Below are 23,646 nucleotides of genomic sequence, written 5' to 3'. Positions count from 1 at the left end.
AAACAAACTAAGAGGCAAGAGATGGGTATTTTAACAGAAATATTTCATTGCACATGTTTATACAATTTGAACCCACACAGGACTCTGGGAATAACTTAGTTGTGGAGTCATGTATTTTATAGGATCCAAAATGCTAGGACTGGCCTCTCTGCCTACCTTTTTCATACTCCATTTGATTATTCTAAATCTTGCACAATTGATGCTGATGGGGTATTTTAGAACTCTGTTTTTTCTTCAGCTGCAGGGGCCTTCTGATCCTAATGCAAATCTTCAAATTTAGGGTTTTAGACTCTTGATCTGTTAAGTTGCTAACTTCCAGTTCTAAGCATTCTTTTCCTCCTCTAGCCTAGGTCCCCTTGTCACTATCCACTCTCCTCTCTTCAGGCTGGCCCGAGTCTGCTCACAGTCAGTATGGGCTCGACTGAGCACTGGGTCCAGGGGCAGATCTGCTGAACAGCCCCAGACCCCTGGGCCTTCCTCATCCTCCGTCTGACAGGCACTTCCCTTACTGCTACAGTTCCCGTGGGGATAACAGGACCTCACAAGTCTGCAAGAGAGCAACAGAGATCCTGCTAGCTAATGCTGGCCTAATGCCCCCCAACCCTCGAGGTCCAGGCACCCAGGGAGGCTAGTGCTCAGGGAAAGACAGGGCTCCGCCTGAGCATTCCCTGCTCTTGAATTCACACCTGAGCTGCTCAGAGTTGGCACAGCTGCCCAGCCCCAGGATATCTAGGGGCTGGGAGGAGGTTTTAGCCTTCAAAGGACTTCCCTGCTGTGCACCAGGCCCAGTGCAAATCAAGTGTAAAGAGAGATTCAGCAGAGCAAGTTATGGAGCAGCAAAGAGAAGGTGCCGCCTTATCTTTAAAAGCAAGTTCCCCCCGAAATTTCCCCACCTACCTGATAACCGGAGTTCCCTTGGATGGTGAATAAGCATATAGGACACGTGCAGATGATCCTCAGTGACTCAGTAGCCTGAGTGTGTTTCCAGCCCCATTTGTGGAATGGTTTGTTGCTGGATTGTCTGGAGTATGCACCCTGCCTCTCACTTCCAGCCAGCCAAGAACATATAATTAGACATAACTAGATAACGAAGTCTTGTTAGCTATTTCAGGCATTGGGTTTTACGACTTGCAGAGAGCAAAGCACGGCTCCCCTCACCCTTGCTTTTCTTGTGAGCTTCCTCTGTGTCATCCTCTAACCTTATGATTTAACTCTTGCTTCATGGGTCAAATTTTTACAACCAAAACAAATTGCAATGCAATGAATTTTAATAACTGACTCAGGACAGTGTAAAACTCTAATGATAAGCCAGAGCCAGTACCTTAATTGGGTCAGCAGAGCTGAGCATAGCATGGCTACCATACCTTATCATGGCCTCCACTACTAAATACATGTCTGAGAATTATTTAATTTTGATCAATTTAATCATGAAAAAAAATTGGTAAGTACCTTTGAGAAGACACGACATCTGCAGAAAATAGTGTTGGCCTGGCTGCCAGGACCTCTGTGTATGAGACCTTCCCACTGACCATGGCTCTGGGCTGGCAATTTCACCTCTGGGCAGGGATGGGAGGTCTCTTGTTTTCCCACCTATAAAATAGGGACAATTCCTGCCCACTCCTACCTTGTGGGGATGATCCTAACACATGAATGAAGGAAAGCCCTTCAGCTTCCTTCAGAGGATAGTACATATATGCAGTGTGGAATTTATTTTTTAAGGGGAAATAATTACATTTGAAATAAAACAAGTCCAGATATATATTGACTACCATGCACACTTAAAAAAAAAATGTGTACCAACATAGATCATTCTGAATAAATTACAGCAATTTATAGTAGAGCAAAATTGAAACATATATTCCTATTTTCCTTATGAAATAGATTCTTGTAAGTAGTCTTTCCTCTGATATATCCCAATAATCTTCTTTTTTCTCATATTTTCCTATTAATTTCCAGCTGAAATTACTGCATCACTTTTGATTTTTTTTCTATCCAGGTTGTGCATCTATTTGATTGTATATTAGAAACGATACACATTTCTATGTCTCTCACAACTGCTTAGCCCTATGGAAAAATTACCTTTGTAGTTTCTACAAAGTTACTTTTGTAGACCTCTGGAGTTTGCAGAGGTCTGTGAAGTTCTCTGCCACTTCCTAAAGACAATCTGCGCAATATCACAAAGTGGTATTCAGGAGCATTTCTGTAGAAGCCTCATTCGGGGCCTACAGTTGAGTGTCTGTCCCTGGGTAGCTTTGCAGTGTCCCGATGACCTTGAGAGCAGGGCCCAGCTCATGCTGATTTCTCCTTCCTCCATTCCATTTTGTTCAACGAACGCATTTTTGTATTGAGGACCCTTTATCTCCTATATGCTGCTCCAGGACTGGGACTTCCACAATGAACTAGAAATGTTTTCCTTGGAGGCACCTGGGTGGCTCAGTCAGTTAACCGGCTGCTTTCAGCTCAGGCCGTGATGCCAGGGTCCTGGGATCGAGCCCAGGGAGCCTGCTTCTCCCTCTGCCTGCCGCTCCCCCTGCTTGTATGCTCTCTCTCTCTCTCTCTGTGTCTTAAATAAATAAATAAAATGTTTAAAAAAAAAAAGTTTGCTTTTGGGGAAGTGTACGCTCTCCTTCCATTAAAGAATGGCAACAAAGTGTGACGACTTTAGGAGAAAGGGTCACGGGGTCTCCCCCAGGGGAGGTGGGCGGCAGGACCCTCCCTCCCTGGAGGAGGAAGTGTGGAAGGACTTTCTAGAACAGTTGCCATTGCTGCTGGGATGTGAGGGACGGGCCAGCTTTAGACAAAGGGGAAGGGCATTTGCTGGCACAAGGACCAGCATGAGCTAAAGCCCGAGAAAGAGAGGGATCAAAAGGAATCAGTAGATAGGAGCCCAGGGGCGGGCACAGCAAAAAAAGATGACAGTCAAGAGTTCCAAGTGGAGGAAAAAGGAGAGACTGGCCTGAGCAGTTCTCTCCTTTAAAAAGCTCATGCTACCTTCGGGAGCAATCTCATCCTCTCCTGCCACCCCCAGGCGCGAGGCTGGGGCTTCAGGTAGGAGACCTCCACGAGCATGAATAGAATGACAAATCCAGCTTTACTACTTTACAAGACTGTGTTAAACCCACTGAACATGGGAAGTTAAAACACCAGCTTTTCTTTTTCCAGGGAACAACTTTAAGGGAAAAAGGCCTTAGGGGTAAATGGCAAACTGGGTATGTAAAGAAAGCTCCCAGTACACAATTCACAGAAAAACCACCACGTCGGAATGTGCTTTTAGAAAGGAGTTCTATATTTTGAATTGTAAGGCAAAGAGATGATTAAGCTACTCTTAAGAAACCTACCCTGATCATTGCTGACAGCCATATATATGGTTGGCTTGGTTCAAGATAATGAGGTTATTAAGAGAAGACTTGATACTGTAACCTAATAGTCTTTGTTGATATTTGATTTCTAATCTTCCTTACATTCTTAACATGCAGCAAGACACTTGCTGGTGAGCAGAATCTAAGAATGAAAGTCTCACCTCCCTCCCTACAGCTGGTGCACATAACTGTTCTGGACTTCTGAAGCGAACAGCATTGTACCAAACCGAATTGCCCGTTATTTCTTTTTTTCCATTAAGTACTGCATTCTTATCTGAAAATGTAGACACTTTAACTGATGCAAAATACTATCCTGTGAGCTCCTGGCGATTAGATAGCTGACTTGCTTCATTTATTCATCATCTCGGCATCTTGCTCTGTTCCTTCTTTTCCCTAATTTTAGACCTAGAAAGACCATTTCATCATATCCAGTTTTATTAACTCAACCATAGAAAGCAAGAGTGATCACACCAAACCAGTATTTTCGTCGTCGTTCCGGGGAAGGCTTCCTGCCAGGGGAGATAAGCAACTCCGAACCCAGCAGAAATTTCAGGCCGGTTGGGATTTCTGGGTGTTTCCACGAAACTGCTCTTTTCACATGGCTTTTGAACTGCTTAAAACTTTGAGCCGGACAAATGTTTTCCAACTGAACTACCTGGAGAATTGAGTCAGAATGACCATGGCCTAAAAGATGCTACTCTTTGTTGTGATGTTTTAGGAGGATTTTTAATATTTGTGTACTCTGCTTTCCTGTGTCCGTTCCCGGAGCTAACCAAGAGAATTACAATTTTTGAAAAAGTTCAGCCTCTCAGCATCAACGAAATCTCTTTAAGGGCGTCCCAGATCCACACACTGCAAACACTGTGACGGACAATTCAATTTATCTTCCCCTCACCCCCACTTTTTGTTTGTTTGCTAAGTGTTTTTGGGAGGGTGGAGAGGAGGCAGTGACTTTCCAGCCTAGGGGCCCCCTCAGCCCCCACCTGGCGTCTGGCAGGGACGACCCTGGGAAGGGCTGGGTCAGAGCACTGTGCTGTCAAAATAGTCCAAGCGGATTACAGGACAGATCAGTGCGCTCAGCAATTTCCAACTGTAGCCTCAGAGGCCTCCTTCCAGGGCAGGCTGCGTTTCTTGTTCATGACTCGCTCACCCGCCTTCCGTTCTGCTGCCTTTCCTCATTTATCTCCCATCGTGGTTCCAACAACAGTACGAACTCGCAAAAGCAAAACATTTAAAAATAAATCAATCACCTGAGAAGCAGGCAGGGTGCGATGTGCGACGGGGGGAGGCGTTTTGGACACTTTCTTCCCTTAACGCGAGGCCTTCATTACCGGCGCCTGCAGAGAGAGGCTGCCTTCCGATGGCACTGTTTAACAAAACAAATCCCATCTTACCTATTCCAGAATCCCGTCGGCCTTCCACGTCTTCCTTGTAGATGTTGACTTGACATTCTCACGAGCAAGGCCTTCCACTTTAAGCCCCGTGCCCTGCAGATGTTTTGTAGTGGTGACAGAAGTCTCCAACTTTGAAGAGGGCATCAAGATAGAAATTGGTATCAGCCGTGGTTGAACACTTTCTTTCCCTCCTTAAGCATCGCCCAGAAGTCTGATTTTATGCTGTTTAAATGCTGCTGGACCAGTCCTGGGAAAATGGCGCTCTCTCCCTCAGTCTCCTCTTTCCCCAAGGGGGGATTCTGCTGCTCGGTGGACACAGAAGCCCACCTGCTTTGTGGGCCCGATGAAGATTGGGACCATCTGGACTTTGCCCGAGCCTGCCTCACTGCACACCACCACCGACCTTCCCCCTCGTGGAGTCAGCTTGTCTCCCAGCAGGAGCCCTTAACCCCGTGTCCCAGCTGCCCCTCCCTTTACCAAACCATTTGTCCTCACTTTTCATCAGCATATACTTCCTCTTTCTTCCCTCAGGACACGCCATGGAGCAGAGGAAGCTCAGTCTCTTCTGCTTGTGTTTTGTGAAGGGAGGCCCTATCCCGGGAGCGGCCAACAACCCAAGTGCCCACTGTCTTGGGTTGTGAGGATAGAGGGAGGTGCTCCCACCCCATTCCAGCAAAGGACCAGTAAATAAGCACCCCCCCTTCTTCCTCCTGCAGGCAGCCCCTCACCCTGCCCCCCCAGTCACATCCTTCTCCATGATGGATTTTCTCTCACTTCAAAGTGTCTCCTCCCTCACCTGACAAGGATCAAAGCTGGGCCTCTAGCCACGGGGTGCTTGTCATTTTTTCCTGTAGGTAACAGCACAAGGAGAACCTCTACTTTTAGGCCACAGGTGAAAAGATATACTTTCAGTAAAATGGAAATTGCCAGGGGCCAAGAGGAAGGGAATATAGAGCTTGGGTTTGGGATGATGAGAAAGTTCTGGGGAGGGATGGTGGTGAGGGTTGCACAACAGTGTGAATGTACTTAATACCACTGAATGGTACACTTAAAAAGTCTTATGTATGTTTTACCATAATTTTAAAAAAAAGACATACTTTCGAAAAGTGTTTCCAGCCCTAGAAAACTGTCTTCATTCCCTAGAATAATTTTGGTTATAAGGTTTATTGTTTACTGTATGCAATAATATTCTAGGCAGAATATCAGCAGCAATTGGATGAAAGTATACCTAAAATTCTTACCCACATGCTTTTCATAGCTGTTGGAGAAATAGCTAATGTTGTGGGTTAATTGATTAAGTAGCAGTGTGGGGCAGATATAGAAGAAAATCCTCAGAATGAATTATTTAGGAATGCATGAGAAAAAAATGAGAACCATGTCATTATTATTCCTAGAGAATTACATCCTGCTTAGGATCTTCATCTTCCCCTCAAAAAACAAAAATAGAAAGAATATGATAAATTTGCAGAGGGTCAGAAGGAGACCCACAGGGGTGATTAAAGAGTTGATAAATAGGACGTGTGAACAAAAGTCAAAGAAATTGGAAATACCTGCTATTTTAGGATGACTTAAAAGAGAGCTTCAATTAGTAGCTGTTGTGGTGACCCAAAGGACAAGAGTGTGTGTTGTTAAGAGAAAAAGAAAATATGGCCTGACTTCTGTGCTCTAGTCTGTAGGCACAGCACAGAACCTACCCTCATTGTGGTCAGCACAATTGTTTAGAGTTTAATAAAGACCAAATTAGAAGTACAGATTAAAAAATAAAAGGAAGTAAGTCTGAAGACAACTGCTAAAGGAATTTTCAAGAAGACACACACACAAAAGAATTTAAAGGAATTAAAATTGAAGCTGAAAAGGCTTAAAGTTGTTTAAAAAAAAAATCTATAAAGAGAAGCCAATTCTTTATGTTGAGTGGATCAAACAAAAGGAAAAGCGCATAAAGGAAGGTTAGGAATTTTGGCTGGGTGCACCAAAGACTCCTCAACTGTCAGGTAGGCTTAAAAGGGTGGGCTTCACCTGGAGGCTCTGGAAATGTTCTCTTCAGAGCTGAAAACATAAGGCAGAGTGTTGTGCTGTGTGAGATTGGGTGGGGGTGCAAAGTATTCTCTCTCTCTCTCTCTTTTTCTCTCTCATACAAGGAGCAGTAGTAGGTTCAGGGGATTGAGAGACCTTCTAAGGGGTGACCAGAAATTCTGACTAGAACTAAAAAGTGTGGAAGGAGGAGAAATTGACCTTGAGAGAGGGTAGGATGAGGGGGGAAATTTGTTTCCCCAGGACACACGGGTGATATGCTGGCCTCTTTTGTATAACTGACATGCCAACCCAATTTTGCCAGTTTGGGAGGGAGTTCTGTGTCCTAGAAAAAGGACTGGGGCTGGCAGCCTCCCTTCCAAGTACTGACCAGGCCCGACCCTGCTTAGCTTCCAAGATCAGACGAGATCGGGTGCGTTCAGGGTGGTATGGCCGTAGACTGGGGCTGGCAGCCTGAAACCATTATTACTGTTGATTTCTGGAAAGAGGGAGATATATATCAGACATCTCTCTACAGTTAAAAATTTCGAGAGTGGCTATTATATTATCTGATACTTAATAATAAATTCCTAAGCCATCTAGAACTTCTGTTTGGGAAAATTATTCTGCAAATCTTGCATTGGGCTACAACGTGCAATTGGGAGCAAGTCACCCATGCTCAAGAAGCCTTGTGAGTCCTCATGTCCACAGTGTGAGGGGGAAGATGACTGTGGCCAGTTTGAGAACTCTCTCACCATGGGAAGCTGTGCATTGATTCACATGATTGGGCAGTTCTGCTAATTAGCAGTGATGGTCACTCTTCACATGAAGTTTAAGTAGAGTTGAGGTTTTTTAAAGCATGATGCAGTTGCTGGGGGTTTAATTGTATTCACATCTGGTAGGCATGCTTTGTCTTCCTGATCCTTAGCTTTATTACTTTAGTTGCTGCTTATTATAGATAGGAGACTCAATTTAATTAAAAAGAGGACGATCCATCCAGGATGATAGCGGCTAGCCGGCTTGGCACAGCTGACTTCTGAGGCTAGTTGGTTGCCGTGTTCATGCAGATGCATGGATGTCACCTGCATACATCTGGGCGCTGACAAGATTCGTACTGGCACGGCTAGCCTTACTCATGAGCAGCGTGTTTTCCAAGGTGGAGTCGTCCAGGAGTCCAGAATGTCATTCATGCAACTTGGTGCCCGAAATTCCACCCCTGGAGAGTCGTTTCTTTTTGTACCTTTGGATTCTTCTCTCTCAAGGTTCGCTTTCAAAATGCAGATAAACTGAGGACAACGTTATGTGCATTAATACACAAAAAAGGATCGGTGGCTTGTTATGTCGACTTTCCTCTACAGCAGAGCCCTGTGATAGCAACAGAAACTTACCAGCTTAGAAGCATACACCCAGGCAGTCAAGTCTTCATGGGTTGAGCACCTACTGTGTGCCATGCACTGTGCTAAGTGACCTCATTCCCTGCTCCAGGAGGCAGTCTGATGGGAGAGGCAGACCTGGACGCACAGTGCTGGAGAGAGGGACGGACACAGCATGGGACTGACCTGCTCAGGGATGTGACTGATTCTGGGCTGGGTTTTGAAAGGTGACCGAGTCTGCCAACTGAAGAGAAGGGGGAGGCTCATATCCATTTGTTTTCTCTGAACTCCTTCTGACCCCTGGTAGAAGGTCAGGGCATCCTCATCAGAAGGTCATGGGGTCACAAGGTAAAAGGAGCCTGTGGGTCCTTCAGAGCAAGACCTCTTTGCAGAGCCTGGAGTGTTCTCCCAGTCTTCTCGGGGTTACTGTTTTCAAGCGGGTTGAAGAGAAAGGGGAGGAATCCTTAAGAAGAAGTCAGCCGACCTCATCATTTTGCCTTGGGAAGGCCTTGCCCTCGGGCTAGCATTCAGAGCATTTGTCCAGTCCTTTTGTGGAAGGCATTAAAATGGAACACCTAGATATTTATTTTATTTTTATCTAAAACCACTCGCCATCACTTGGGGATAATTATATTGATTTCTGCTGTGTTCACAATGTCCCTTACATTATTACTTTTCTCAACTCTGGAATCTTGTCTCCATGGTTCAGAGCACAGCTTCTGGAGCCAGCCTGCCTGGGTTCGTAACCTGGCTCAGCCATGAACTACTCAGGCCCCGGTGTAAATGGGGATGATTATGGTTTCTACCCCATGGAGATGTTGTGAGGCTTCTGTGAGTTGGTCACAAAAGGTGTTTACAACAAAGTGACTTCATAAATGTTGTGTGTGTTTAATAAACGTTGGCTGATATTACCCACTTTCTGGAGAGCACCTTACCTGAGACTGTTCGAATCAGAATGTAGAATAAAGCACCATCTCACCCAGCGAGGGAATCAGAATTTATCAAACATTCTGTGAGGGCCAATCACCTGCCAGTGTGTCTGTACCAGACCCTGGGAATACAAAACCCAACCCAGCATGCCCCCGCCCCCCGGAGCCCACAGCCTAGTGAGAAAACAAGACAACGTCTACACCTCCCTGCTGACAAATCCAGTTGTTTGCATGGAGCCCCACCACAGTCCTCCCAACCTCCCAGCAGGTACCTGCAGACACTTCCTGCATATAGTAAAATACCCACCGGGAAACGCTCCTTGCCGATGACATTGTTCACTGGGACCTTAGTGGATGGGGGTCCTCTCATGATAGTATATGACCTAGAGGGGAAACAGTGTCTACGTGGGCTTTATTTTCCTCCAGAAGTGACGGGTTGTAACCAGCTCCGTGTTTGTGTGTGTGTGTTAGGTTTGGAGGAGACCAGCCTGTCTACATCAACATCATTAGAGACCCCGTCAACCGGTTTTTATCTAACTATTTTTTCCGTCGATTTGGAGACTGGAGAGGGGAACAGAATCACATGATCCGCACCCCCAGCATGAGGCAGGAGGAGCGCTACCTGGTAAGTCCTGTCGCATCGGCAGAAGCGGTCCCTCCCCTGCCCCGGGCGCGCCCTGGAGGCCGGGAAGCTCTCCTTCTCCTTCCCCATGGCATCCCTGTGGCATTTCCATGGCACCCTCCTTGGGGATGAAGTTTTTGCCAGTGAAAGGCTAATTGTCCCAGATGACCCAGATCCTGATGAACATCTTCTCAAATGACTTTCTAATCTTGTTTTTTGCGGTTTGTCTTTCGTGCTAGGTTTTAGATCTTAGAGAAGAAACAACCTTTCCTAGAGGATCCTGACAGGTGCTGTTGGCATTTAGATGTGTTTAAGAGTCTCTCTGAGAGGGTCACAAAGTGTTTTCCTGTGAGAGAGGGGTGTTTTCAGAGGAGACCCTGCAATTCCATAAACGATGTGGGGACACAAGCCTGACTGTTTACCGGTTGTCTGATGTCAAGTCCGGGTTCTTGCCACCACGGCACGACAGAGTCAGGCCGTCTTGGCAAAAACTATCTGATCTTTCTGGACCTTGTTTGGGGACCCTCAGCTCCATGGGGATGTGAACTTTGACCCCACTAGCTGTTTCCATAGTGCAGAGTTGGGAACAAAAAAACGGAGGGTCAAGTGATGCATCTTTCCGCCAACACCAGAGCCAAAGTACATTTCTCACCTGCTTGTGACCTAGACTGACAAAAGCTTGCTGAGTAAAGAGGGGTCCGTGCACCTCTGTTCCCAGGGCAGGACAGTGGCGCAGAGCCTGAGCCCACTGCTGCCAAGGCCACAGAGCGTCCTTGTAGCTAAGGACGAGTGTTGTTACTCCCAGGTCCAGCCAATGACCAAACTTCTCTTAATTTTTAAAAATGTAATAAGAGTATGTGTTTGGAGGATGGGAGCATTTTGGATGATGTCACTTTCATGTCTTAAAATCCACAAGTGCAGTTGAGAAAACTGAGATGCACGAAGGTTTTGTCTTATCTTGTGCAAAACAACTCACTCACAGATGGGCCAAGACCAGAAACTAAGCCTCTTCCCTCACCATTCAGGATTTATTCAACTACCTAATGCTTTAATGAAATATTTTTAAAGCGGCTCTTACGCTTTTTTTGAAATTTTGATGGCAAAAACTCTGATCTTTTTCTTTAAACTATGTGTTATGAATATGGCTACATATTTTTTTCTCAGCAACAAATACATTTTCAGAGTATAGAACCCCTTACCAGTGATGCAGGCAGGCCAGGTCCCAGGACCCAGAGCGGAAGTCCCGCAGGACCAGCCAAGAGGGTCCTTGGCTTGATGCAAGATGGAAATCAAATGCGAGCCAGCAGGAGGTGAAAGCAGACTTTATTGAAGATCTGTAGGGAAGGAGATCTAGATGGAGCATCCGGGAGACTTGGAAAGGAAAGAGGGAGTCTTGTCTTTGCTTGGAGTCTGGGGTTTTTATTGGTAATTATGGTCTGGTGCATGTGTCGTCTCAGACCTCCAGGAACTGGTCGGAACAAGGACAGGGTCCAGGGGTCCTTCATCAGTCGCTCATTCCCCGAAGCCAGTGGTCCTGGCATGGAGATACCTAGCGCCAGGGGTCTGCAATAGGCACGTGGTGCCTCTGCCTGTTCACTCCTTAGATACCATCTTTTGTGCTGGAGAACTCCAAAGATGTCATCATCCCTTTGTCCCTTGCAGGGAGGACATACATGAAGGTAAGGCATGTGTAGGGAGCGGGGGCAGGTCCTAGCAAGAATGGGAGCAGGAAAAGAAGCAAAGGGGAGAAAACCAGCCTTTTCTTTCATGGGACCCCTGCAGTGGGTGACCTTGTGGTTCGTTCAGAGATCAGCAGGGAGAACAGTGTGGCTGGTGCAGAGTGAGGGGTGGGGCCTGGAGAGTGGCAGGAGGAGAATTCAGAGAAGTCAGGCTTGGAGACAACAGATCATGTATAGCCCAGTGAGTCACTCTACTTTCTCTAAGTGAGCTGAGAAATAACCTGAATGACCCCAAAGCGAACACACCTTATCAGTGATTCTTTCTCCCGAATCTCTGTGAGGAAGAAATCCCAGCAGGGGATATGTTATCCCATCAGCCTTCAGACATTCTCAGCAGTTCTCCACCATCTTTCTAGGGGTCAGGACCTCCCTCCGGCTCTAGACCTATGTCTGGCAGATCCCTGGATGCTTTCCCTGCAAGTCTCACAAGGCTCCTGAGACTCAAAGTGTCCGCACGGCTCTATTGAAAATGGAGTTTGTGGGATGGTGACCCCAGAGTTACGCAGTGCACAAGCTACACAGCTATGTAGGGAGGTCCTGATGTTCTTCCTCTGTGCTCTCACAAAGTTCTGTGCTGGTGATGTTATTTTTCTGGGTAAGGTCTTGTCTTAACTTCTCTCCTGTCCTCCCAACATTCTATAAGCTCTTTCAGGACAGGATAGGATCAGAGTTCCATCTATGTCCCTGGCACCCAGAAGAGGGGCTGAAATATTGGAGGCCTAAATAGCATTCTACTTACTAAAAAACAAACACATATTAATATGGAGGTTGAGGGCAGTTCTCTAGGTTTTTCTACCTTTCATGTTTTTGCCAACCTGGAAATCATTGCCGATAACATAAGTCTTCACACATTCACACACACAGTAAGTCGTAATCATTCGCCAGAGAAGTTGTAAAAGGGAGAGAAAAAAATCATGGTTTAAATTAAAAAAAAAAAAAAAAAACCAAACCCACAGAGTTATTGAAAGCTGCTAGTTGAGGCAAATCTATGTTTGAAGGGCAGGGAGCTGCTTTTATGGTGTGATTTGAGAGATTCTGGGGGAAATTTCCCGGCCTGGAATTCTACCCTTAGAGATTTGCAGGGGCCCCTTTTCCCAGTGTAAGCGCCGTGTCCTGGGAAGGGCCTACGTCCGATGAGCTCATGTCATTCCTTGGCAGGGCCCCAGCAGGAGAACACTGGGTTACCCAAAACAGCAGAAGGAGAAATCAGGGGAGCCTGGAATAGAGAGGGGAGCCCAAGGGACACGTGACTCCTTCATGACCTGGCCCCAGCCTGACCCGGTTAGAATCTTTAATTGTTCAAAGGATAGTTTGTTTATTTGGAAAGAAGACAGTCTTTTGCCTTTTTTTTTTTTTTAATAGCTGAAACTTTTTATTTCATCTCCTTGGTCCATTAAACCCTTGAAATAAAACTGCCCCCTTTCAGAGCCTGTCCTCATTTTGGCAAGCCCAGGTGGTCAGTTGTTTGACTCAAAAGAGGGTGTTGTTTGTGTCTCGGTGGGGTGTAGGGCAGCTGTGAGGAGACCGCTGGCCCCTCTGCGAGGCCCTCCCCTGGGGGCGAGGGCCTGAGAGGGGGTGCACAGGGGGACCCCACACCCGAGGAGGCCGGCGGGGCAGGCCACCCCTGTGGGGCAGCATGATAAGGCCCCTCCCTGAACACTGCACACACACAGAGTCACGGTGGCTGGCCCAAAAGGGGGCTACTGGTGTACCCACATTATTCCAGATCTCAGCGCTCAAAGCCACTTGCTTTATCCAGTTGCCAAAAATCAGGCAGTTCTGCTCCTGGCCCTGAGCCTTGCAGCGCTGCTTAGCATACAGCTGAGAGAGGGCCAGGGCCTCTGAGCCTGCCGAGCGGGTGAAATAATATCATCTTGTGATGCTGGGTGGTTTGGAAGAAAGTGGAAAAGGGTAAAGGGATCCTAGGATGTGCAGGGACCCTGGAGGGCACGAGGGTAGAAGCCTGGCCTCAGCTCCACGACTATATTGTTAGATCGCTGGGACCTGATATTTTACTTCCTGCATAGTAAAGGGAGAAGAGGACTGGGCTGGGCCAAGTCCTATGCTTTTTGAGCAAAATCATTTTGTCTGACACATCTTTACAAAGACACAGCTGTTATAACGTTTTTTTTCCCCCAAAATATTCAAGCATCTTATAGCTAGTTCCCATATTTTCTGGAAGCAATTAGATTTTCTAGAAGTTTCTATTTCCAAACCGTGCTTCACTTGTATTCACCAAAAAATAATTTTAAAATAAATTATTGCTAGAACGGATACAAATTCAACTTCTAGCAGCCATGCCGTGAAAAGGCACTTCTCTTGGGCTCATTTCTCTTTGTCCAGATCCAGAAACTTGGCTGCCCAGGGCAGAGGTGACTGCCTTCGTTTTTGGTTTTAGAATCATAAGGTGAGCCAGAGCTGAGCACAGGCTCACTGGGGTACATCCCAGCACAGGAGACTCTTCTCCAGCTGGAGTCCAGGCTCCTTTATTTCCAAGGCAAGGAGATACCTGGCACCGGGGACATCATTAATGAAAGAATGAAGGCTGCTAATGAAAAGCAACTATTGTGATTGACAAGCGAGGGAGAGCATCTCAGGCCTGCAGAAGCCACTCCCTTTTCCAGTTGCTGAATTTCCCTGCAAATGGATTTCTTGCCCTAGCATTTCCACTCAGTTATATGTGTGCGATTTCTGCTCGCTGTTTGCCTTAAAACCTGGCCCTAGGCTCCCTGCTCAGCAGGGGGTCTGCTTCTCCCTCTGCCCTCTTCCCTCTCGTGCTCTCTGTCTCTCATTCTCTCTCTCTCAAATAAATAAATAAAATCTTGAGAAAAAAAAAAAAAAAACCTGGCCCTAGGAAGTTTCATGGTAAAATGTTCTGCGGAGATACCAGTTTGCACTTTCAAGCTCCCAAGAATGTCAAGTTGGCCTCCTGACTCAAACTTATTGCAAATGCACTAGGCGACCCTTCCACGAGATGATCCTCCATTTGAGGAGCCGGGAGAGGAGGAGATTTTCCCAGGGAGGAAACTGCCTCTGTGATAGTGTTTATTCGGCTTGGCTGTAGAACGGGGAAAGTAATGCATGTTTAAAAAAAAAAAAAGATGCATAATTTACAGCTTCTTAATTCATAAAGAATTCAGTGAATCATGTTGGCCCCATTGGATTCTGGAGAAGTCTGAAAACTGGCCAGCACCAGCAAAGGTTTTCAGAAAGCTATGCATTTTAATCTGCTTGAAAGTTTTGGACTCTGAACGTCCTTTAGCTTTGGAAATGTATATCTGAAATACTCACTTCTGGAAATTTCCACTCTGTCCTGACCAGCTGAGGCTGTCCTGTGAATGAAACCTCAGGCTTTGCCTCTGTCTCTAAAGCATCCTTTTCCTTAACAAAAGAAAACAAATAAGGGATTTGGATGATCTGCTTTTTAAGTATTTCGATAAATATGTCCTCCAAATTTTTAAAAGTAGAAAAGTAATACTCCGTCTCCAACTAGTTCAGATTTGGCTTACGATTGTGGCTGGAGATAGCAGCCTCGCTGGGTGACCGAGCCAGTGATTTAGCCTCTGTGAACCTTACTTTTCTCATCTGTACGATGGGGACATCTTGCCCCCCTTTGCCTGTATCACAGGGTTGTTGGGAGAATAAACTAAGCATTCTACACAGAAGCGCTCTGATGGCTGAAAATCTCCAAAACATGTTTAAGCATCGGTGCTTTCATTCCCCTGGCTCTCTTCGTGGCTCCCCAAGACCTCAAGAGACTATTTCTCCTGCAGACAGGGGCTCCTGTTCTCATGCGGCTCAGGCCGCGCTGGGCCATGTCCTGAACCGTGAGGTCCACCTCCGCCAAGGTCTCAAATGGCCCCACTAGGCCCCTTCCCCCGGGAATCTGTTTCTAAGGAAACTGCTTCTCTTTGTGTTCCCAACAGCTGAGGACATGTTCTGATCCCAGCCCACTGGCGTAGATCTGTCCCGTGTTTATTTGCTTGGAAACCTAAGCAGCTGCGGGCACAGGGCTGTAAGTCACAGAAGCAGCACACCGTCGGCCCCTAAGGCACGGAGAGGAAAGGTGTGCCAGGACCAAAGCCTCTCACGTGCCGTCGGAGCTGCCCAGAGCACAGAGGAGTCCCCACTCGAGAGAAGTGTTCTTGAAACCCGTTTGTCCTGAGGTGTGTCAAGAGCGGTCCCAGGCACTGTTAGAGCCAAAGCCACGTGCGGGGTTCAGCAGTACGTGGAGTGCCCCCGGGAGCCGCCAGCAAACAGACGATGCTGTTGGGGGCGCCTGGGTGGCTCAGTTGTTAAGCGTCTGCCTTCGGCTCGGGTCATGATCCCCGGGTTCTGGGATTGAGCCCCACACCGGGCTCCCTGCTCGGCGGGAAGCCTGCTTCTCCCTCTCTCACTCCCCCTGCTTGTGTTCCCTCTCTCGCTGTGTCTCTCTCTGTCAGATAAATAAACAAAATCTTAAAAAAACAAAAAACAAAAAAACAACGATGGTGAGCGAAGGAGGAAGAGAGGCGGGAGAGTTGAAAACAAGGATGGGTCTTGGAGAAAAGGCTGGCTAGGAGCCTTGGGAGGGGCCAGCAGAAAACCCCCAGCTGCTGCTCGAGATGCCACCAAATAGCCCCCGCCCTGCACGTGGTGTCGTGGGTTAGCTCACTTATCCTCCAGCACCCCCTGGGGTAGGTATTAGCGCCCACCCCTCGGCCCCCTTTTACAGGCTCAGAACGCCAGCCCCGAGAGGCTACGTGGAGAGGGTCAACCTCCGAATGCGAGGCAGTTGCCACGTGGGTTACAGAGAACTCAGATCCACCTGGGTTGCCTCGGGACAGGGGCCGGGGGAGCAGAAACGTGAGAGTAATTAACGAAGATGTGTCTGGTGATGAGGACAGAAGGACGGCCACGGCCAGCAAAGGCCAGGAGGTGCCATGCAGAGCCTGGCCCGTGGGAAGGGCAAGGGACAGAGTGGAGGCCAGAGGGAGACTCACAGAGGGAGACTAGGAGGGGCTCAGAACTGGAGCAAGGTCTAGCCACCACGTTATGTCGGCGCCAGGCTGCCCAGGGGTTGCCAGCTCCCTGATCAGCCGCTTGCTCTCCTCTCCCCAGGGTCACTGGCCTCGTCCGCTGTTCCCACAATAGCACCTGGTGTTTCTCTTTAGCTCACATCCCAGGCCCTGAGTGACCCGGATTTGTCCAGTTGGTCACTCCGTCTGGTCGCGTCCTACGTCATGTTCGGCTGCCCCTGACCCAAGTCTCCTCTCTGCTCTGGTCAAGGGGGTCGTCAGATGTGGGGGGCAGGATGGAGCCTGTACATTAGCTTCCCATTGCCGCTGTGACAGTTTACCACATACTTAGCGGCTTCAACAACAGAAATTTCGGATGTTACATTTCTGTGGGTCAGAAGTCTGACAGATCTCACTAGGCTAAAATCAAGGTGTTGGCAGGGCTGCATTCCATTTTGGAGGTAGGTTCAAAGGGAAGACTCACTTCCTAGTTCATTTGGGGTGGGCAGAATCCATATCCTGTGGTTGTAGGATTAAGATCCCCTTTTCTTGCTAGTGATCCAATGAGCACCATGCCCATTTTCTAGAGGCATCTGTGTTCCTTAAAATGTGATCCCCTTTTTCCCCCTTCAAGGCAACCAGTGGTGCGTTGGGTCCCTCACCTGCTGCAAATCTCTCTTCCTCCTCCCACCTCATTCCTTTAACCCAGCTGAGGAGGGTTCTTCACTTTGAAGGGTTCATGTGATTATATTGCGCTCACCCAGAGAATCCAGAATAATCTCCCCATCTCAAGGACTGTAATCTTAATTGCATCCACAGAGTCCTTTTTTGCTATGTAAGATACCATACTCACAGGTCCCAGGGATTACGGTCTGGACATCTTCAGGGCCTATTATTCTGCCTGTTACAGAGTCGCCAAGGACTGCAGGTCCTGAGGGGACTGTGGAGGTGATGTGAGCTTGATAAACATTTAAAGCTCAACTCATCCCATCCATAGGTGGGGGCTCACATCTGCTTTGCCCTACGGCATGCCACCATGCAGTGGCACCAAACGATAGCCTCCTTGCTTCTGGTCTGCAAAACCAAGAGTCCAGTCATACATTTTGGTGGTTTCTCCTTCTGCTAGTGACTCACCCATCCGTCCATCTATCTGTTCATTCATCATTCATTATTGAATAAACATTGATAGTACTTTCTGTATGTCAGGCACAATAATAGAAACTGGAGATAAAATATTGAGCAAAAATAGACTCTGTGTCTATCCTCATAGAGCTCAGAGTCCTATAAGTGAGACGGGCATTAATCCCCAAACCACACAAATGCATATGAAGTAGTAACTGCATCACATCCTATAATGCAGAGATGTGTCACCATCCAGGCATAGAGTGGGACACTGGGCATGTCTGGAGGTCAGAGAAATGATGGTTGAAATAAGACCTGAAGGGGAAGAGGAGACGATACATCCAGATATAGGAACCAACACTTGCAATGGTCCTGCGGCAGGAGGGAGCACAGTAAGCTGAGGGGGAGAACGAGGGAAGCTGGAGCAGTGTGAGCACAGGGAGGAAAGAGAAAGCTGAGTCCAGTAATGTGGGCAGGCAGGGGTCAGGCCCTGTTAAAGAGCACTGGGAAGACACTCAGGATTTAGAGCAAGGGAGGCATGTTTACATGGGATCCTGAAACTTTCACATTTTGAAAAAAAAAAGAGGCTACAAAATACAAAACAGAGAAGGACTCCAAGCATATGTAGGTAGACCAGTTAGTTCAAGGTTAAGTGTACAGATCTAATTGAGAGATAAATCAAGGAGCGAGAGAGTATTACGGAGTACTGACCACGCACAAGGAGCAGTCCGGTTTGGAGCAGGGGTGGTGATGGAGGAGCATTTACAAACAAGTGTAAAACTCCTCACTGTCCTTCCAGTTGTTAACTGCCTGGCTAGCAACAGAAGAACCAAGCTTGAAAACCTTATCGCCAGCAAGGAGAGAGGTAATAGCTCAGTGCAGCAGCACAGAAATTGTCACTGGCTGGGATGTGTTTAATTAGCAAAAGAATAATGCAGAGGCAGAGGCAGAATTCAGGTGAGGAAGATAATCAGGGAGAGTCGGGGTCCTTGCGGGGAGGCTTCCTAGCCCAGGTGGGAGCTCAGTCTTCAAGGATGGACGTAGATTAAGGAGGGGTAAGGGTCAAGAGGACCAGAGGAGTGGAGTGTCTGTGCAAAAGCCTGAGAGCCTGAAGCTTGCTCTTTGGTGAGCTGCACAGCTTGGCTGGAGCAGAGGGTTTAGGGAGGTGAGGAGCTTTGGGACAGATGAAGCAATTCTCCAGATGGCCCTGAGCCGGGGAAGCAGCATGCTTTCCTGATGGAAGGTCCCAACAGGAGCATCAAACCCAGGGGCTGCCCAAGCACAGCCAGGTGCATCCGCTGGCCACCTGTCAGCTGAGCTCATCTGCTCCCGACCCCGCCCCTCACTGTGAGTCAGCGGCCCCTGCAGCTGTCTCTGCGCTGGGGGCTCAGCTCTGCACCCCTGCTGGGCCAGTTGGCTCAGATTCACAAAGGTGATGGTTCTCAGCCTGGCCATGCACTGGAATCACCTGGGGGGCTTTAAAAACCACTGATGCCTGCCTCCCACACCCAGCAGTGCTGGCTTAATTGATCTGGAGTGCAGCCTGGGCTTTGGGATTTGTTGAAAGCTCTGGAAGTGATGCCAACATGTAGCTAAGGTTGAGAACTATGGAAGGATAACAGCACATCCACCCATTCTGGGCTGTATTAGCAGGAGCTCTTCTCGCCGAGAGACGCATCTCCTGAGTATCTTCTGGAGTCTTACTTTCTGTATCCTCGGCCCATTTGGAAAAAGCTATATTTGCCTTCCCCTCAGAAATGTGCCTACTTGTAAGGCTTTGAACTGGCATGTGCAAATAAATGTCATTAAAGAAGTCTGATGGTATAGTGCAAGGTTTGTTGTATTTATGTATGCTTGCGCATGTGTTGTCAGACTTTCTTCTAAATCAAAGTGGGTAATATTTATTATACAGAAGCCAAAGAGTAAATTCTATGTACATTTAAGATCTCACTTTGCAGAGCCCTGCTTTAGGCAGTAAAACAGAGAGTCAGCATTCTGATGAATAAAATATTTTATCAGGAGGACATCTCCACTGCCACTTCTTCAAAGCAACATGTATCACTCTTTAAATGCCAGCCAGTTTATACAAATACATATACATGCTAAGTAAAAAGACATGGGTTAATAGAACTACACTTTAAATGCAGAACTACACTTTAAGTGTTCTTTAAAATAATGCGCCCTCACGGCGCTTGCTATTCAAAGGAGTTATGGGGTGAAGTTTTATTATAAAGTAAAAAAACTAACGGCTCAGTTGATCTGTGTTAAAATTTAGAATTTCGTACCCTGCATTTGTTTTTCAGAATCCGGCACACCTCTATAGTTGTCCTCAATTTGCTTTGCCAAATTGTAATATTTTTTCCTCTGCCCCTTCGTTTCCCATACACAGCATAAATTCCCCAAAGGCGGGATGACCTCCAAACGTGTTCTTAAAAATATTTTGCAAAGTCTGAAGACAGGAAGAGTAAAAGTGTAAAACATCTAAGAGATTTATTGGAATCTCAGCTTGAATCCTAATCGCAAGTACTTATGAAAATGTCAATACTAACATGAAATAGCTGGCATTTTTTCTAATAAATGTAAATTGCATTAGATGGTGCATAATTGGAAAAATGCTCGCTTTGCTTGGGCTCACTCAAAACAAGCCCCAGAATTTGTTAGCTGCAGGGCCTGGCCCTCTAATGTCTGGAAATAGAAGGACAAATACTTTTGACTGCAAGGAGGTTAGAAACTAAGAAGATGGCCTGGCTGACCATTTGGCACCATATCCAGACCCTCTTTCTAAAGCATGGGGCACTATGTAGATGTTAGCATGAGTATATTCTTAAAAAGAGGTGGCTGCATCTGGCTCTTGGTTTTGGCTCAGGTCATGATCTCAGGGTCGTGAGATCAAGCCCCGTGTCAGGCTTCACACTCAGCACGGAGTCGGCCTGAGACTCTCTCTCCCTCTCCTCTGCCCCTCCCCACTGCGCTCAAGCATGCATGCGCACGCTCTCTCTCTCTCTCTCTCTCTCAAATAAACAAATAAATCTTAGAAACAAAAAAGAGGTAGCTAGATGGGGACTGAGGAGTGGGGAGTCAAGAGCATGCTAAGTGCCTTGGAGCTTCAGGGCCATCTTCAGTAGAAGCAGGTATAACAGATGGTTGATCTCCTGAAATGCAACAGGAAGTTATAGAATAAATACTCATGCCTGGAAATTGTGATGGTCTTAGCTCTAACTAGTTTTGCAGAACACACTTAACAAACTACTTCAGTTCCCTTTTATGATTGACTAATGAGGGTCCCAGACAGAGTAGAACTGATACCAGCAAATGTGACTTGATGGGAATTTAATAGGAAGTTTGATCTTATCCCACATGATATTTGCATTGATCTTCTAGGAACGCAGCCAGGAATGAATGGGACAGTTGGCGAGTGAACTGACGATAAAATTGTGCAACCTGTAGGCACAGACCACTTTTTCTCTGACCCTAAGCTCATGAATATATTCGTGGTTGAATGAAAGAACATTAACCAGAGCCTACTCAACTTCGTGATAAAGAAAGCTTTTTAAAAATGGCTCTGCATTTTCTTTGACAAAGTAAAAAGACAATGGAGTTGTATCGACATTCAGCTCAGTGTTTCTATACTCATCTCCTTTTGCATTAAAGAGGAAGTAACACTGATAGGAATTTATAGTAAGATGACTGCCCCTTTGCCACCTGCAGAGTTCTAAACACTCACATCCAGTTTTTGAAATAAACTCACCTCTTGGATGAGCCTTGTGAAAGAATCAGCAGATGTATAAAAGAAGGCTATCAATTTTTTTTTTAAGAATTTTATTTATTCATTTGAGAGAGAAAGCAAGAGACAGAGTGCAAGCAGGGGGGAGGGGCAGAGGAGAGGGAGAAGCAGACTCCCCACTGAGCAGGGAGCCCGCCACGGGGCTCGATCCCAGGACCCTGAGATCATGACCTGAGCCCAAGGCAGACACTTGACCGACTGAACCACCCAGGCACCCCGGAAAGTTATCAATTTCAACAAGAGATGGAGGAATCTTTGATGACGATAAAATCTCAGATATAAATTATGACATTCTCTAGCTGACCACTATTTTTTTTTTAAGATTTTATTTATTTATTTGAGAGAGAGAATGAGATAGAGAGAGAGAGAGCATGAGACGGGGGAGGGTCAGAGGGAGAAGCAGACTCCCTGCCGAGCAGGGAGCCCGATGTGGGACTCGATCCTGGGACTCCAGGATCATGACCTGAGCCGAAGGCAGTCGCTTAACCAACTGAGCCACCCAGGCGCCCCTCTAGCTGACCACTATTAACAAGAACCATGTGAGATTAGAAAGGTGACCTAATCCAAGACAATAAGATTAACCTCAACCAACTTTGATGGCTGCTGATCCTTATCTCCCCAGGAATTATTACTTGGTGTGGATTATATTTATTTTTTTACTTACTAATGTGTATTGCTTCTTAATTCCTTCTAATTATTTCATGGTTGTGTATGTCTTATATTTTAAACTAAACTGTAATTTTAGTTAAAAATGGACTAGGTGATAGGACATAATCTCCTCTTTTAATCTTAGCACCCATCACAGCTCTGTGGCCAAAACCCAACTTAACTTTCAGTACATACTTAATAACAGATACAAAGGTACAAGGAGTTTGTCTCTCTTCTCCCCTTGCATGTGAAACTTAAGCGCATTTTGAATACCTACAATGTGCCAGGCACTGTGATGGCAAGACGGCAAGCTGTAGTAAGACGGGCATCTGTTCCTATTTCCTGCCTCTACCACACACAAAGAAACCCTGTATTCCACTATTAGTGAGTGATACTCCTATCTTTCCGTTCACCCAGACAAGGAACTCTGGAGTCACCCCTGCCTGCTTTCTTCCCCTGACCCCCCAACCCATGCGCAATTAGACACCAACTTAGTCTGCAGTCCTTGTGAAAGCAGAGCCTGAGGCAAGGGCTTGGGTGAAGGGTGTGGGAATTTGGACAAAGATCCAGGGAATAGGCATGAGGTACTGGAGAGGGAAACAGGGAAGGCCAGTACAAGGGTGTGTCCTCACATTGGTCACTCCTTTGGAAACCAAGGAGTGGTTGGGGAAGAACAAGGGGAGCATTTACCCACTGATTTCATCCTTTGTTGTCAAGTTTGCCCCTTAACTCCCTCATATCTGGGCTCTGCACACGTGAGTGCCAGGTGGGTTCCTGTGGACGTAGCACTGAGAACAGAAAGCAAGGGATGTGTTGAGCTGCCGAGGCAGAGTTGCTCTTGTGTGAATCTGTGGCTACTGCAATGGCTATAATAAAAAGTGACCATGAGGATGGGAGGTGGGGTGCAGGAGTGTCCAGTTCCCCTGCCAAGCCTGTTGGTTCTTCCTCCTTGACTTCCTTCGGATCAGCCTCCATCAGGGGTCATTCAGTAAACCCCCATCATTTCTCATTTGGATATCTGCAAAAGCCTCATGGGCTCAATCAACCTGTCTCTGGTTCATCTTCTCCCAATCCATAGTCATAACATCCAGTGTGCAAATCTGACATCATCATTCCCCTACTTACAACTCTTCCAGGTCTTTCTGCTCCCTAGATGTAAGGGATTTTATACCCATCAATAAAATTATAATATTATCATTATTGTTTAATCAATATGCATCACAACTGCATGTGAATCAACAATCATGTCAATAAAAAACTTCAATAGATAAAAGCATCACAAGCCAATAGAGAAGGGATAGGTTAATCAGTACATAGTATGGGAAAAAAGGACATGAGAATGAGCCAGTTCTGAGAAGAGGATGCAAGAAGCATGGTTTGATTAGCATTTATTCGGGAAAGCAAGAAGTCAAAGTTGGATTGGCACAAATTAGTGAGAGTCTTGAAAATCAGAGGAAGGACTTTAGTATTCATCACAGAAGGCAGGAGCACCAAGCTTCTTGAGCAAGAAAGTAAATAACATGGTGTAAAACGCCATTTCTAAGTTGTATGCTACACTTAGAAAGACTTTCTTCACCCTGAAGCGATTAAAAAAAAAAAAAATTCTCCATGGGGTCTTCCAGGGTTTTTATTATAATTCATATTATTTAAATTAAAATCTTTGATTTAT

General features: G+C 46.6%; 1 protein-coding gene across 1 annotated transcript in view; it reads left to right on the top strand.

Moving 5' to 3' along the window:
* The window catches only part of UST (uronyl 2-sulfotransferase), a 304,057-nt gene that overhangs the window by 191,199 nt on the left and 89,212 nt on the right, over window positions 1–23,646 (top strand). Inside the window, exon 7 of the mRNA XM_021693251.1 lies at window positions 9,537–9,690. Within this exon, the coding sequence (XP_021548926.1) occupies window positions 9,537–9,690 (154 nt within the window). The remainder of the gene's footprint in view (window positions 1–9,536; window positions 9,691–23,646) is intronic.

This window comes from Neomonachus schauinslandi, chromosome 8 (genome assembly GCF_002201575.2).
Source record: "Neomonachus schauinslandi chromosome 8, ASM220157v2, whole genome shotgun sequence".
Classification (NCBI taxonomy): domain Eukaryota; kingdom Metazoa; phylum Chordata; class Mammalia; order Carnivora; family Phocidae; genus Neomonachus; species Neomonachus schauinslandi.
Note: the sequence above shows the minus strand (reverse complement) of the source record. Positions and strands in the feature narration are given on the sequence as shown.